Genomic DNA, 13322 nt, shown 5'->3' on the forward strand with positions numbered 1-13322 from the left:
AACTTGTTACATTTATATTTTAAAATTTACATTTACATTTATTGGTTAGTGTCTGTCTCTGCCTGCTAAAATGTAAGCTCCAGGTGGCAGGGATTTTAGCTCTGTATTGCTACTATATCCCTAGCACTCACCACAATGCCTGGGACACAGTAGGTGCTCAATAAATATTTGCTGAATGAGTGAATAGTTTATGGTTTAATGGGAAAAATAGATTACTCACTATATATCACTATATATTATCTATTCTGGGTTCAAATGTTGATTTTTGGTTTTGGAACCAATGAATACACCTATAATACTTTCAAAAATTATAAAATGAGAATACCTTCATGGGGTGTTTCCTTCCCTTTATGGAGTTTTATAAAGAAAAATTGGTTTGGGTAGTGTTGTCTTTACGACTGTTAAATTATAGGATACCAAACCTATAAATAATTAGGTTTAAATTCACAATTAAGTGTACTTTTCTGCTTAATCACTTCATAAGTGATTTTTATGGGCAGAGTTATTTACTTGAGCCAGGTCTTAAGCAATTAAGACTTTGGAACACCATTATCTCAAAAACAATAAAGACACATAGCTCTATGGTGATTGAGTATTTAATACAACTCTTTTTAAATCTTAAATACTGTACAATAATGTTTGAGTATAGTTTGGATCAATAAATTTTGGGGGCAATCTTAATGGTTTATCTTGTCTATTAACAAATCTCTTTTGGAATAGTTTTAAGCTTTGTGGAGATGTACCTGATTTATGCCAATAATGTTCCACTTGGCTTAACTCCACTTAAATGGCTGCAATACCCAGAAGGGCTTAAACATGTGCTTCCTAATAGGTGAGTGTTCTGTAGCAATTGCTTGAAGTAGGCAGAATGCACACATAATTTTCCTGTCTACCTTTGCAAGAGTCTACAGGGCACAGGGGCCTTTCCTGGGTACTTACTCAGGATTTTGCAGATATCACTGACAGCTTTAAAAACCACAGCTGAGAAGCTGACTCGCAACCTCACCATCTTCAAATTTGGCAGGCGAAGGCGCAGCATTTTATGCTGAGGGGTGAAGAGAAGCTTTGCATCTGCCTGGACCCCATATTTGTCCAGGGTCCAGTGGGTTTTCAGAAGCCAGCAATGCTTCTGTTCCCACCAAAGAGCAAAGTCTGACCAGTCTTGGGATATGTCTGCAAAAATGAAAGCACAGTTACGTAAAATGAGAGAGGGCCCAGCTTGGAGGGTCCTGGAGCTGCAGAGTCAATTTCATTGTGTGCGAAAATGGAAACCAACAACTGATCTCCAGCTCCCCATGGTCTTTTACAATTCAAGGCTCAACAACTTTTGGCTTCTTTCCAAAGTCTCCAGGGAAAAAACAGGGACTGGGATAGCATTAGGAGAAATACCTAATGTAGATGACAGGGTTGATGGGACAGCAAACCATCATGGCACATGTATACGTATATAACACACCTGCATGTTCTGCACATGTATCCCAGAACTTAAAGTAAAATAAAAAACATTTAAAAAATTAAATCAAATAAAAAAATTTAAAGATAAAATAATTAAAAAAGAAAAAGAAAAAATAATAAGGTCGGGTGCTGTAGCTCACACCTGTAAATGCAGCACTTTGGGAGGCTGATGCAAGCGATCACCTGATGTCAGGAATTCGAGACCAGCCTGGCCTACATGGCGGAACCCTGTCTCTACTAAAAATACAAAAATTAGCCAGGTGTGGTGGTGGGCACCTGTTAATCCCAGCTACTCCAGAGGCTGAGGCAGGAGAATCACTTGAACCTGGGAGGTGGAGATTGTAAAGAGCCGAGGTCACACCATTATATTACAGCTTGGGCAACAAGAGCAAACCTCCGTCTCAAAAAAAAAAAAAAAAAAAAAAAGAAAAATAGGGACCAAACCTTACCATCATTTACATTTAGATACTGTGGAGGAAAAGAAACATAAAAGTGTGTTCACAATGAATGCTAAAGTTCTCTTCGCTAAAATCTCTCTGTGCCATGGCCCTTTCTGAGAAAGCATCTGACTTTGTTTAATCAAGATTATTTCTCTTATAGAAATGTATCCTTATACCACTGTGTCACAAGGGAGTAGCAATAGCCTCCAATCAAAGTCCACACAGAAGTACTGTACAACTGACATTTCATTCTTCTCAGTAATGTCCAACTCTTAATCAGTACCACCATATCCAAAGTGTCTAAATTGAAGTCAGAGTTAAAATATTTTCTCCCTCTCAATGTTAGCACCAATGTCAATCTTTCCCCTCCTTTAACGTTGGCATTAAAATAGAATCTTTACCCTTCATCAATATTGGAGTCAATTTTCAATCTTTTATTTTGCAAAATGAAGAGCTACCAGTATCTTTGTTTTCTTATTTTTCTTTAAATGATTTTTTCTTTCTCTTTTAAATTAGAAACTCTGTTTTTTTGAGACAGAGTCTCACTCTGTTGCCCAGGCTGGAGTGCAGTGGCATGATCTCGGCTCACTGCAACTTCTGCCTCCTGGGTTCAAGCGATTCTCCTGCCTCAGCCTCCCGAGTAGCTGGGATTACGGGTGCGCACTACCATGTCAGTCTAATTTTTTTTTTTTTTTTTTGAGATGGAGTCTCACTCTGTTGCCCAGGCTGGAGTGCAGTGGTGTAATCTCAGCTCACTGCAACCTCTGCCTCCCGTGTTCAAGTGATTCTCCTGCCTCAGCCTCCTGAGTAGTTGGGATTGTAGGCACGCACCACCATGCCCAGCTAATTTTTGTATTTTTTGTAGAGACCTGGTTTCACCATGTTGGTCAGGCTGGTCTCAAACTCCTGACCTCGTGATCCACCCACCTCAGCCTTCCAAAGTGCTGGGATTACAGGAAATTTTTGTATTTTTAGTAGAGATGGGGTTTCACCATGTTGGCCAGGCTGGTCTTGAACTCCTGACCTCAGGTGATCCACACACCTCAGCCTCCCAAAGTGCTGGGATTACAGGCATGAGCCACCGCTCCCAGCCAGAAAATGCTCCTCTTAATGCTGTTAGTAGAAGCATAAATTGGCACAACTATTTTGGAAAACCTTATGAATCAGCATTTTTTTCTCTGAACTGTACCACCCAACAGAAATGATCACTGAAAGACAGGCGTTACAGCAGCTCTTTCTGTAAGTGCATGAAAATGTAAACAACCCAAATGTCCATTAAGAGGTAAATGGATAAATAATTGTGGCATATTCATACAATGGAATATTATATGGCAATGAAAACGAACCAAAACAATATGCAACAGTATGGATAAATCTCACAGACATAATGTTGAGTGAAAGAAAGTCAATGTGTAAGAGTATATCCTTTATAATCTCATTTGTATAAAGTTCAAAATCAAGCAAATGATTCCTGTAGTGTTAGAAGTCAGGACAGTGGTTACCTTTGGTAGTGGTGACTGGGAGGGGTCGGGGTATGGGGCTTGGGTGGGGAACAGCTGATGTTCTATTTCGTGATCTGAGTGGTTACAAGACTTTGTGAAAATCCATTGAACTGTTTATGATAAGTGAAGCCTTGTTTATAATAAGTGAATTTTTCTGTATGTATATTATATGTCAATAAGGACTGAAAAAAAAAACTATCTGGCTAGAGCAAATGAAAAGCCCGCATCTAAGGCCTTAAATAGAAGGCAAAAGAAGCACAAAGAAAGTAGAATGTTATTAAATTCTAGGTTGATAATGTTGACATCTGACACGCTACAAGGTGAAGAGTGTAACCCTGAAGATTTCTTTCTTTGTTTAAACAGGGAGCATAGTAAATGGTGGATAAGTGTTCAAAAACTCCTCAGCACCAATTTATCACTAAGCTATCAAGTATTAACAGAGAATTAACACAGCAGTCTAATGCCAAGCTACTTAAAGTCACATTAGATGTCACTGGTGGAATGGGTCCCATCCCTGTTGAAGTCCAGCATTATACCTACTGGGAAATTTAGCTTGCCACCAAAGACTCAAGGTTTTTTTTTTTTCCCCTGAGACCAAGTCTTGCTCTGTCACCCAAGCTGGAGTGCAGTGGCACGATCTTGGCTCACTGCAACCTCCGCCTCCCGGGTTCAAGCGATTCTCCTGCCTCAGGCTTCCGAGTAGCTGGGATTACATGCACCCACCGCCATGCCAGGCTAATTTTTGTGTTTTTAGTAGAGATGGGGTTTCGCCATGTTGGCCAGCCTGTTCTTGATCTCCTGACCTCAGGTGATCCGCACACCTTGGCCTCCCCAAGTGCTGGGATTACAGGTGTGAGCCACGACACCCAGCCTGGGCTATTTCTTTCTCTCCTCTGGGATGAGGGGTGGGGGATTGCTCTCCAGGGCATTACAAGATAAATGATCAGAAAAACCTAGACCAGCCATTAGTGGTGATGCAACAGACAGGGTTTCTAATACAGAGAAACCATAAAGCAAGAGTAACTTACTGATCTGTTCTACTAACTTGAGCATCACTCCCCCAACATGAAGGTCTCCAGATACTCTCAGTGTGACGTCTTTCTGCTGCTCTTCATTGGGATGGTCAACGCGGACCACAAGCTCCCAGGAAGCAAATGTAAAGTCAGTGGATGACAGCATTGTGGCAAATGCTGGTGTCTGCTGAACACAAAGGCAGACATAGATTGGAATGTGGGAAGGAAACGGGACTTGTCAGTAGACTTGCAGAGCAAAATTTCTTTTTTGTTTTGTTTTTCATTGTAACCTCCTCTTCAAAACACTCTGCAAGGTTCCCGGTGCTCCAGATATCAAATTTGGCATCTTAACTTTAAAGACAAAAAGTTTTATAAAAATGGTCTCAAATCATCTAAATTTACATACTTCATTTTTCCATTCACCCACTTCTCCAAGACCACTTGGCTATGTATTTCCTTTGCCTACCCAGTGCTTCAATCCTCATTTTCTCTCTATTGACTTCTTTTGACCTTCTCTCAACTATTCTGGCAATAGGCAATCTTCCATATTATCTTTTAAAGAAATCAATTTTATTAAGGTATAATTTGCATGTAATAAAATGCGCAGATTTTATATACTATAATTCAACATATTTTGTTGTATGCAAATTATACTTCAATAAAGTTGATGTTTAAAAAGGATGCCATTAAAGCCTCTTACCTTTAATATCTTTAATATATGTATATTATTACATTCCTCCTACAAAAATTTATATCTTCCCATAATAAAGCTCAAAAAATAAAAAAAGCAAAATAATTCCTATTTCAGTCATTATAATATTTAGTTTTACCTTAAATGCATATAGATACAGGTCATTAATAATTATTGCCATGTATTTGATTTACTTATTGTTCTATATCATATAAAAATTGATTATAAATGCACCAATTAAAAATTTGGATACATCTTTGGCAAAAGATTTAAAAACAGGAGTAACAGATATAAGAAGCTCACTCTTCAAAGTACAGATAGGGGTGTGAATTTCAAACCCACAGTTTTCCCCTCATTGGAGAAGCTAGCAGGAAAGAACGTTCACAACTGAAATGTTTCAGGGGGTAACTGGACACTGGAATCCAAATTGGCAGAACTGAAACAAAACTTGAGATGTCAGTTCTCTCTTACTTTTAAACAGAAGGAAATAATGCTACTGCTCCTGGCTGTTTTAAACATTTAAAGTAAAAATTATTTAAATGATAATGAGTCTTTTTCACTTTACTATGTAAAGCCAGCTTATGAGAAATTCATGTTTTCATAAGGCCTATTTTTGAGAAACATCAATGCACTCAAACTCCTAAGAAAGGGCTTCTCTGAGTGTGTACACAAATCCCCCAGGGATCCTATTAAAATGCAGATTCTATTCAGCAGGTCTAGGGAGGGGCCATACATTTCTTAACAGGCTCCAGATGTTGCTGGTCTGTGGGTATACTCAGTTCTTCCCTTCAACCTATTTAGATCAATATTAAACCAGGGATGACGGTAATATCCGAGGAACATTACTTTTAATAATAATTAAACAACCAGTGTCATATCTGTTCTGCATGTTCATTTGAAACGACTTATTTGTAGGCATAAGAGAATCTCAAAATACGCTACACAGATAAATTGAATACTGCAAATCTGAACAGATTTAGGACAGATTTTACGGGTGAGGATGAAATTTAAGAGTTCAGAAGTAGCTCCTTATGTTTTTGTTTTGTTTTTGTTTTTTTTTGAGATGGAGTCTTGCTCTGTCACCCAGGCTGGAGTGCCGTGGCACGATCTTAGCTCACTGCAACCTCTGCCTCCAGGGTTCAAGCAATTCTCTGCCTCAGCCTCCCAAGTAGCTGAGATTACAGGCATGTGCCACCATGCCTGGTTAATTTTTGTATTTTTAGTAGAGACAGGGTTTCACCATGCTGGCCAGGCTGGTCTTGAACTCCTGATCTCGTGATCCACCTGCCTTGGCCTCCCAAAGTGCTGGCATTACAGGCGTGGGCCACCACGCCCAGCCGTTCCTTATGTTTCTATAGTCAGAAGCATGCAACGATGCAATGCATCTCCTCCCTATGCACAGAGATCCACACAGAACCCTCTGCATGAGGAGTGCCATTCAGTGACTGCATTAGGCCTAACTGCTTGCCTCTGTCATCATCAACTTCAGGTATCATTTATTACCTACTGACTGTATGATGTGCTCTGTGTTAACTCCTGTCTTCTGCTATCCCTTTTTCATCCTCCCAGCAATCTCATTTAGAAATGAGGAAACTCAGCCTCAGAGAGATGAAGCAAGTTGCCTGAGGTCACACAGCAAGTTAGATGCTGGAGCCCAGGTGGAAATCCAGGTCTGCCTTTCTATTTCAAACTCTTATTCATCACACTGGGAAACCACTTTGATAATGTTGCAGTGCCAAAATGAAAGAAAATTCCTCAAACTACGTGAACTAAATTCTCAGTAGCCTTTACTAAGCATTTCTATCAACACAAATCTTGCGCAGTGAGGAGACAAAAGATGCCCCTTCATCATCAAACTCATAACTTGGCACTTAACTGTTCGACTTTAAGATCCTTACAATTTCTTAAATGCTATGATTGTGAAGTCTAGTTATTTAAAATGTTTTGTATATAAAGAAAATAACTTTTAAAGGTGATTACTTACTGCTTATTTCACTGGGCAATCTGATATAAGGTCTTTTCCTAACTTGGGTGATCAAAACACTACTCATTCAGGCAATAGATGCTGATTCCCCTTACAACAAAATGCAGGCTAAAATTAGCCAAGCTGGTTTTCCTGCATTCCTTTCCTATCTTTCTGTGCCTTCATTTTTGAGTGAACGTCTAGTCTGCAGCAAGCTGTTACTTGTCAAGGATAGCAGCAAACTTCAGCCGGGAAAACGCATCTAAGGAGACCAAAACAAGAAGCAAAGTTACTGGCAGAGTGCTCAACAGCCCTTCGCAGAAAATCAAAGAAACGAAAGCAAGGAAGGAGGGATGGAGGGATGGAGAGCAGGAAGGAGGAAAGACGAGGGGGAAACAGTCCCCGACCCTTCCCCTGGAATATCTGAAGGTGCTTGGTGTTCGAAGGCCACCCGACCTGTCTTTTGCCAGCTTTGCAGGATCCTGGGGCGGATGTTGGGTGGATAAAGCATGCCCCTTACTCCCATTAAGGCAGCACCTGCGGCTGAACTGAAAGTTTATTTTGCGGCCAGATGCGTAGGGCCGGAGAAGGTGGTCACATCCAGACGAAATTATTTTCAATCAACAGCTATTTACGTACAAGAGGCTGCAGAAAGAAAGGGGGTAAGGGGGCTCAGGAGCCACTGGTGCCCATCAAAGCCTCCCAACCTCTAGCTCCCCAGCCCTAGCTCCGGAGCACCCACCTCCTTTCCAGGAGCCTGTAGCGTCCAGCCTCGCAGTCGCGCACGTGGAGAGCTGCGTCCCTACAAACTACCCCGGGCCGAGCCGAGGAGCGGGCGCTGGCGAAGTGGGGAGCGGGGGGCGCCCAGTGGCGGCGGCTGCTCAGCTAAGGCTACGGCAGGTGAGGGCTGGAGCCAGGGCGAGCAGGCGAAGCTGCCTCGGGACCTCCCACGGAGGCTCGGTGCCTGCCCCCAGCCTGGCGCGGCGTGCCCGGTGCACTGCACGGCCCCAGCGGCCCGGCTGAGGGCAGCGCGCAGCGTGGCAGGCGAGGGCACGCCCAGCCCCGGGCCTGCTAGGTCTCGCTCCCGCGGAGAGGAGGCGCAGTCTGCAGATTTTTAAGGGCAAAGGGTGGCCGAAGGGCTGCTCTGCGGAGAGAAGGCGGCGAGAACCCGGGGCGCAAGCTCAGTATCTGCAGCTCCTCTTGCGATGTCTCATCCTGACGCTTTAAGGCCGCCTCCAGTTTCCCTGTTCCCCCAGGCCCGCCGGGGACTAGCCCAGATGATTAAAGCCGCGCCACTTCCCCTCCTTTCAGGCATACCCATCACTCACACCCCGGGGTGCGTCCAGGCCCAGGAGACTCCAGCCTCCCGGCTAGAACAGCTGCCTCCCTTAGAAAGAGCCCCGGAGCACTTGTGGTCAGGGAGGTGAAGGCAACGACAAAGCGATTCGTCTCTGAGTAAGAGGGTGGTGTCAGTCTCCAGAAGGCTGAGGCTCCCGACCAGGGGAGACTCCAGGAGACCCAAGGGCAGGCTGCATGCGGAAGTCTGGGCCACACCTGGTATGGCTCACCTCAGGATCACCACCGGTCCCGCCAGTCGCCTTCCTGTTGGATTTATTTTCAAAGAGGGCTGGGGCCACCCAGGAAGGGTGGGTGACCTGGGCAGTTTGCACAACCTCTCCAAGCCTCCTTTGTTCATTTAATCACATTTGTTGAGTGCTTACTGCTCTACAGGCCTCCCAATGGGCCTGGGCTCAGAGAATACAGTGGTTAATAAAACAGACATGGAAATGACAGTTTCCTCATCTGTGAAATAGGTAGAGAGATAGAATGCCTGCTATTCCACGGAGGGATTTCATGCAATATAGTACAGGCTTTAGCGATTTGCATTAAAAGGCTTGTGAACACTTAAATTTTAATAAAGAAGTTATAAAATTTAGAAGTTGAATCTGTTTTTGCTTAAACATTACCATATTCAGGAATTATTATGGGTTTGAAAGTACATTTAATTTAAAAAGGTTAGTTGAACATTGTTGGCAAATATAGGATATTATAATTGAAATAAAATCATTAAAAACTTGAAACAGAATGTCTTCATTTGGTAGCGTTTGTCAACGATGGGAAGGGTCATCTGGTCCCACTTCCCTACCTCTTAACACCATCAGCAAATCTGCTCTCATCCTGGGTAGAAAGTATTTAACGTTTGCTCTCTGGAAACCCTGCTCATGGCCCATTAGAACTTAGACTGTGGTCAGTGCACACACACACACACACACACACACATATATATATATAGATTTTTTTTTTTTTTTTGAGATGGAGTCTTGTTCTGTCCCCAGGCAGGAGTGCAGTGGCGCGATCTTGGCTCACTGCTGCAACCTCCACCTCCCGGGTTCAAGTGATTCTCCTGCCTCAGTCTCCCGAGTAGCTGGGACTACAATTTTTGTATTTTTAGTAGAGACCAGGTTTCATGATGTTGGCCAGGATGGTCTTGATCTCTTGACCTTGTGATCTACCTGCCTCGGCCTCCCAAAGTGTTAAGATTACAGGTGTGATCCACCGTGCCCAGCCTGTGGTCAAGATTTTATGTGTGACCTTGAATTATGGCTCTATCTATTTATACCAATATGGTTTTTCTCTTTTCAATTGAAAATATCTGCATTGTGCTAAAGAATTCGACTGGTTTTAAGCATTCTTCTTGGCCTAGGTTAATTTTTAAACTTGTAATTATATGTAGTGACTTGTGTGTATATAAATGTGTATCATATATATACACACCCATACATATACACAATATATATAGATAAGAGCACAAATCGTGAATGTATAGCTGATGAGTTTTCGCAAACTGAACACACCTATATACAGAGTATATAAAGACACTGGCGTATAAAGAGTGCCCAGTTGAAGAAACAGGACATCACCAGTCCTCGGAAGCCCCTTAGTGACCCCTTTTAGTTATTCCTTTCAGTTATGATCACTGCCGCTGCCTGCCCCTACCCCCGACCCCAGGCCCAGGATAACCATTATCTTATCTTCTAACTCCTCAGAAGGGTTTTGCCTGTCTTTGTACTTTATATAAATGGAATCAGACCATGTGCACTACTTTGTGTCTGGCTTCTTGTGTTCAACATTATGTCTGTGAGTTTCATCCATATTATGTGTCCTAGGCTTTTTTTTTTTTTTTTTTTTTGAGAAAGGGTCTTGCTCTCCCCCAGGTCAGAGTGCAGTGGCATGATCATGGCTCACTGCAGCCTTGATGTCTCGGGCTCCCAAGCTGGGACTACAGGTGTGCACCACCATGCCTGACTAATTTTTAAATTTATCTTTTGTGGAGACAGAGTCTCACTTTGTTGCTCAGGCTGGTCTTGAACTCCTGGGCTCAAGCCATCCTCCCATCTTAGCCTCCTAAATTGTTGGGATTGCAGGTGTGAGTCACCATGCCCGGCTGTCCTAGGCTTTTAATTTAACTTTATGTTTTACTTATTACACGGTTACTGTCGTTTGTGTGACACAGGTCCAACCCATCCCCCAAGGTCCTGGGTTAGAAGTGGGTTAAAAAGTGTATTCTGAACTTCAAAATTTTGTACATATATATTAAAAAAATGCACACCCTTTGCCCTCTTAAAAAACAAGCAGAATCAATTCACTGAGTCTGTTATTTAATTAATTCATACATATTAATCAGCAATGGATTATTTATTCGCTAGTCACTGTATTACTGTGAGCTAGACATCGTAATATATGTTGAAAATACTCAGATTAACTGGGCATGCACTTTGTCTTCAGATGATAGGAGGGATGCTAAGGAATACAGAAGAATGTGTCTACTTCTGCCAGGTGTTTGGAGTGGCAGGGAATATGAGAAAAGGCTTCAGAAAGGAGGTGATGTTTGAGATGGAATTTGAAACATTGGATAAGAGCTTCATAGTTGCTCATAATAACCTGAGGTTTCTAGAGAACTGTTTTAAGGTATTAATATATTTTTTTTAGTTAGCAGATAGTTGTGCTTCAGATAGCAGAAGGGTGGAAGATAAAGAGAAGCTCTATTTCTTGACTTTGAAATCTTATACATTCCAGTTGCAAATATTGAAAAAAAAATCTGTTGTCAGTTACCCATACACTGATAAACTCACCTTTGAACTAGTACCTTCAAAAAGGTAAATCAACTGGGTGTGGTGGTTCAGGCCTATAATCTCAACACCTAGGAGGCCAAGACAGTAGGATTGCTCGAGCCCAGGAATTTAAGACCAGCTCAGGCAGCATAAGGAGACCCACATCTCCACCAAATAAATAAATAAATAAATAAAAATTATGCGATGATCTGTGCAGCAAACCACCATGGCACATGTTTACTATGTAACAAACCTGCACATGTACCCCTGAAATAATAGAAATTAGCTGGGTGTGGTGGTATGTGCCTGTGATCCTAGCTACTTGGGAGGCTGAGGTGGGAGGATCGCTTGAGCCTGGGAGATCAAGGCTGCAGTAAGCCATGATTGCACCACTGCACTCTAACCTGGGTAACAGAGCAAGACCCTTTCTCAGTTAAAAAAAAAAAAAAAAAGTAAGTTATGTCATGTCTGGGGTATGGGTAGATTAGACTGAATGAGAGATGTGGCCATATTCCATATTCACTGAACACAAAAGGGAAATAAATGAATAGAGAACTTTGAAAGTCTCTGCTACTTTAACTTGTTAAACACAAGTGATTTTTTCCTCTAGCACCTTTTCACTAAAAATTCTATGGAGTTAATTTAGGTAGAATAAGAAAGCTGCTTGAAGGAGAAAAGAAGTGGATTTTTTTTTCCTGATTGATGATTTTGATAAATATTTACCCAATATAAAGTTCTCTATTAAGTTTTCAGCTTATAAACCTGCTAGAAGTCTGATGACTTCGAAACGGCAACAGACACCTAAAATATGTTTTTATTTGCATTGAGTCCTTGGCACATACAAAATGGCAGCTGTGTTCACGTGTGCAGAGAATACATTTTGCTCAGTGCAAAGAAGCAGAATGTGCCTATTATTGCTACACCCTCCTCCCCAACTGGATGGATAATGAGCACTTTCTATGCCCAGGCAAGTTCTAAAGTTTTCTCCTTGCCAGGGTGAAAAGGGTGTGTCTCAATGTACTTACAGGGCTGAATGACAAAGAGCAAAGAAGAGTAAAAATGGCTTTGCTGGGGGCCATGCTGGAGCCCACCTTTGAGAATGAGAGAAGCAAGAAACACAGTGCTTCCCTCCTTCCATCCCTCTTCTCCTCCATCCCCTATTCTCCTTCCTTACATTGCATCCTTCTTAATCAAAGGGTACAAGGGAGTATACAGTGATAATTAAATCTTCCTCCCATCCTTGATTATTGAGTTGCCTTCCCTAGAGATAATAGTTACCTGTTTCCCCTGAAACCTTCCAGAGATAGTCTGTGCATGTAGACAATTTCTGCTTCTTATGCAAGTGATAGTAGTCTATACATATTGTTCTGCATTTTGCTTTTCTAACTTGAAAATATCTTGATGATTGTAGCAAATATCAGTCATACTCGTGGCTGCCCATCATCCTTGGAATGGCCTCCTTAATATTTGTGGAAATCTTTATGTTTTAATCCCAGTCTAGAAGTCAGAACTCAAATTCCCAACCTCGCTTTCAGCGAGGGCACAGGCCTATGACCAAGGCTGTGTCATTCAGATACTCAGGAATGACTTTAATTTGAAAGTGAGTGAGGTGCAGAGACAGGATGTACTTGGAGCTTCCATCTTTTCTGATGTGAGTGGTGTCAGGAATGACTACGGTGGTGGTAGTGGCAGTGGTGATGGTTTTCTGGAGGCTGAAAGGTTAAAGTCCCAATGATGTCCCAGTGACGTCAGTGCTAGTGGGTGGCAGTAGCAGGTGCAGTAAAGTCAAGTTCAGATGCTTCAATGGTGATTCCCTTCTCGTGTTAGTCCTACAGCATCATTTCAGACTTTGTTCTTGGTGCTTAGCTCCAAGCCTTTTTCTCCTGCTGTCCTGTCAGGTTGTGTCCACTATGATAGAGCAAGACCCTGTCATCTATGATGATGATGACGACTTGCCTAATTATTTTTCTGTTTAAGCTAGCCATAGTGGATTCTGTTATTTGTGCCTAAGAGCTCTTACTGACAAAGAATGTGTTACCGGAAGTGGGATGCTACAAGTAACAACACTAAAAGTAGAATTGACTAAGTGCAGCAGGCAGGGCTTTGAGCAAGGAGGGGACACACATTACAGGCTGGAAAGCTGGTG

The 13322-nt window shown here is 42.2% G+C and overlaps 1 protein-coding gene across 5 annotated transcripts in view; it reads right to left on the minus strand.

Annotated features, from left to right (window-relative positions):
* FERMT1 (FERM domain containing kindlin 1) overlaps positions 1–8630 on the minus strand; it is a 48447-nt gene extending 39817 nt beyond the window's left edge. The window contains exons 1-4 of one of the 5 annotated variants that reach the window (XM_063702349.1): positions 7807–8629; positions 7086–7326; positions 4426–4594; positions 940–1173 (exon numbers count right to left, since the gene is read on the minus strand). In XM_063702349.1, coding sequence (XP_063558419.1) covers positions 940–1173; positions 4426–4576 — 385 coding nt within the window. In that variant the 5' untranslated portion in view covers positions 4577–4594; positions 7086–7326; positions 7807–8629. Of the gene's footprint in view, positions 1–939; positions 1174–4425; positions 4598–7085; positions 7327–7806 lie in introns of all 5 variants that reach the window. The other 4 variants (XM_063702348.1, XM_004061791.5, XM_055372549.2 and 1 more) reach the window with 4 other exon arrangements.
* Between the last annotated feature and the right edge of the window lie 4692 nt (positions 8631–13322).

Source organism: Gorilla gorilla, chromosome 21, assembly GCF_029281585.2.
Source record: "Gorilla gorilla gorilla isolate KB3781 chromosome 21, NHGRI_mGorGor1-v2.1_pri, whole genome shotgun sequence".
NCBI classification, from domain to species: Eukaryota; Metazoa; Chordata; class Mammalia; order Primates; family Hominidae; genus Gorilla; species Gorilla gorilla.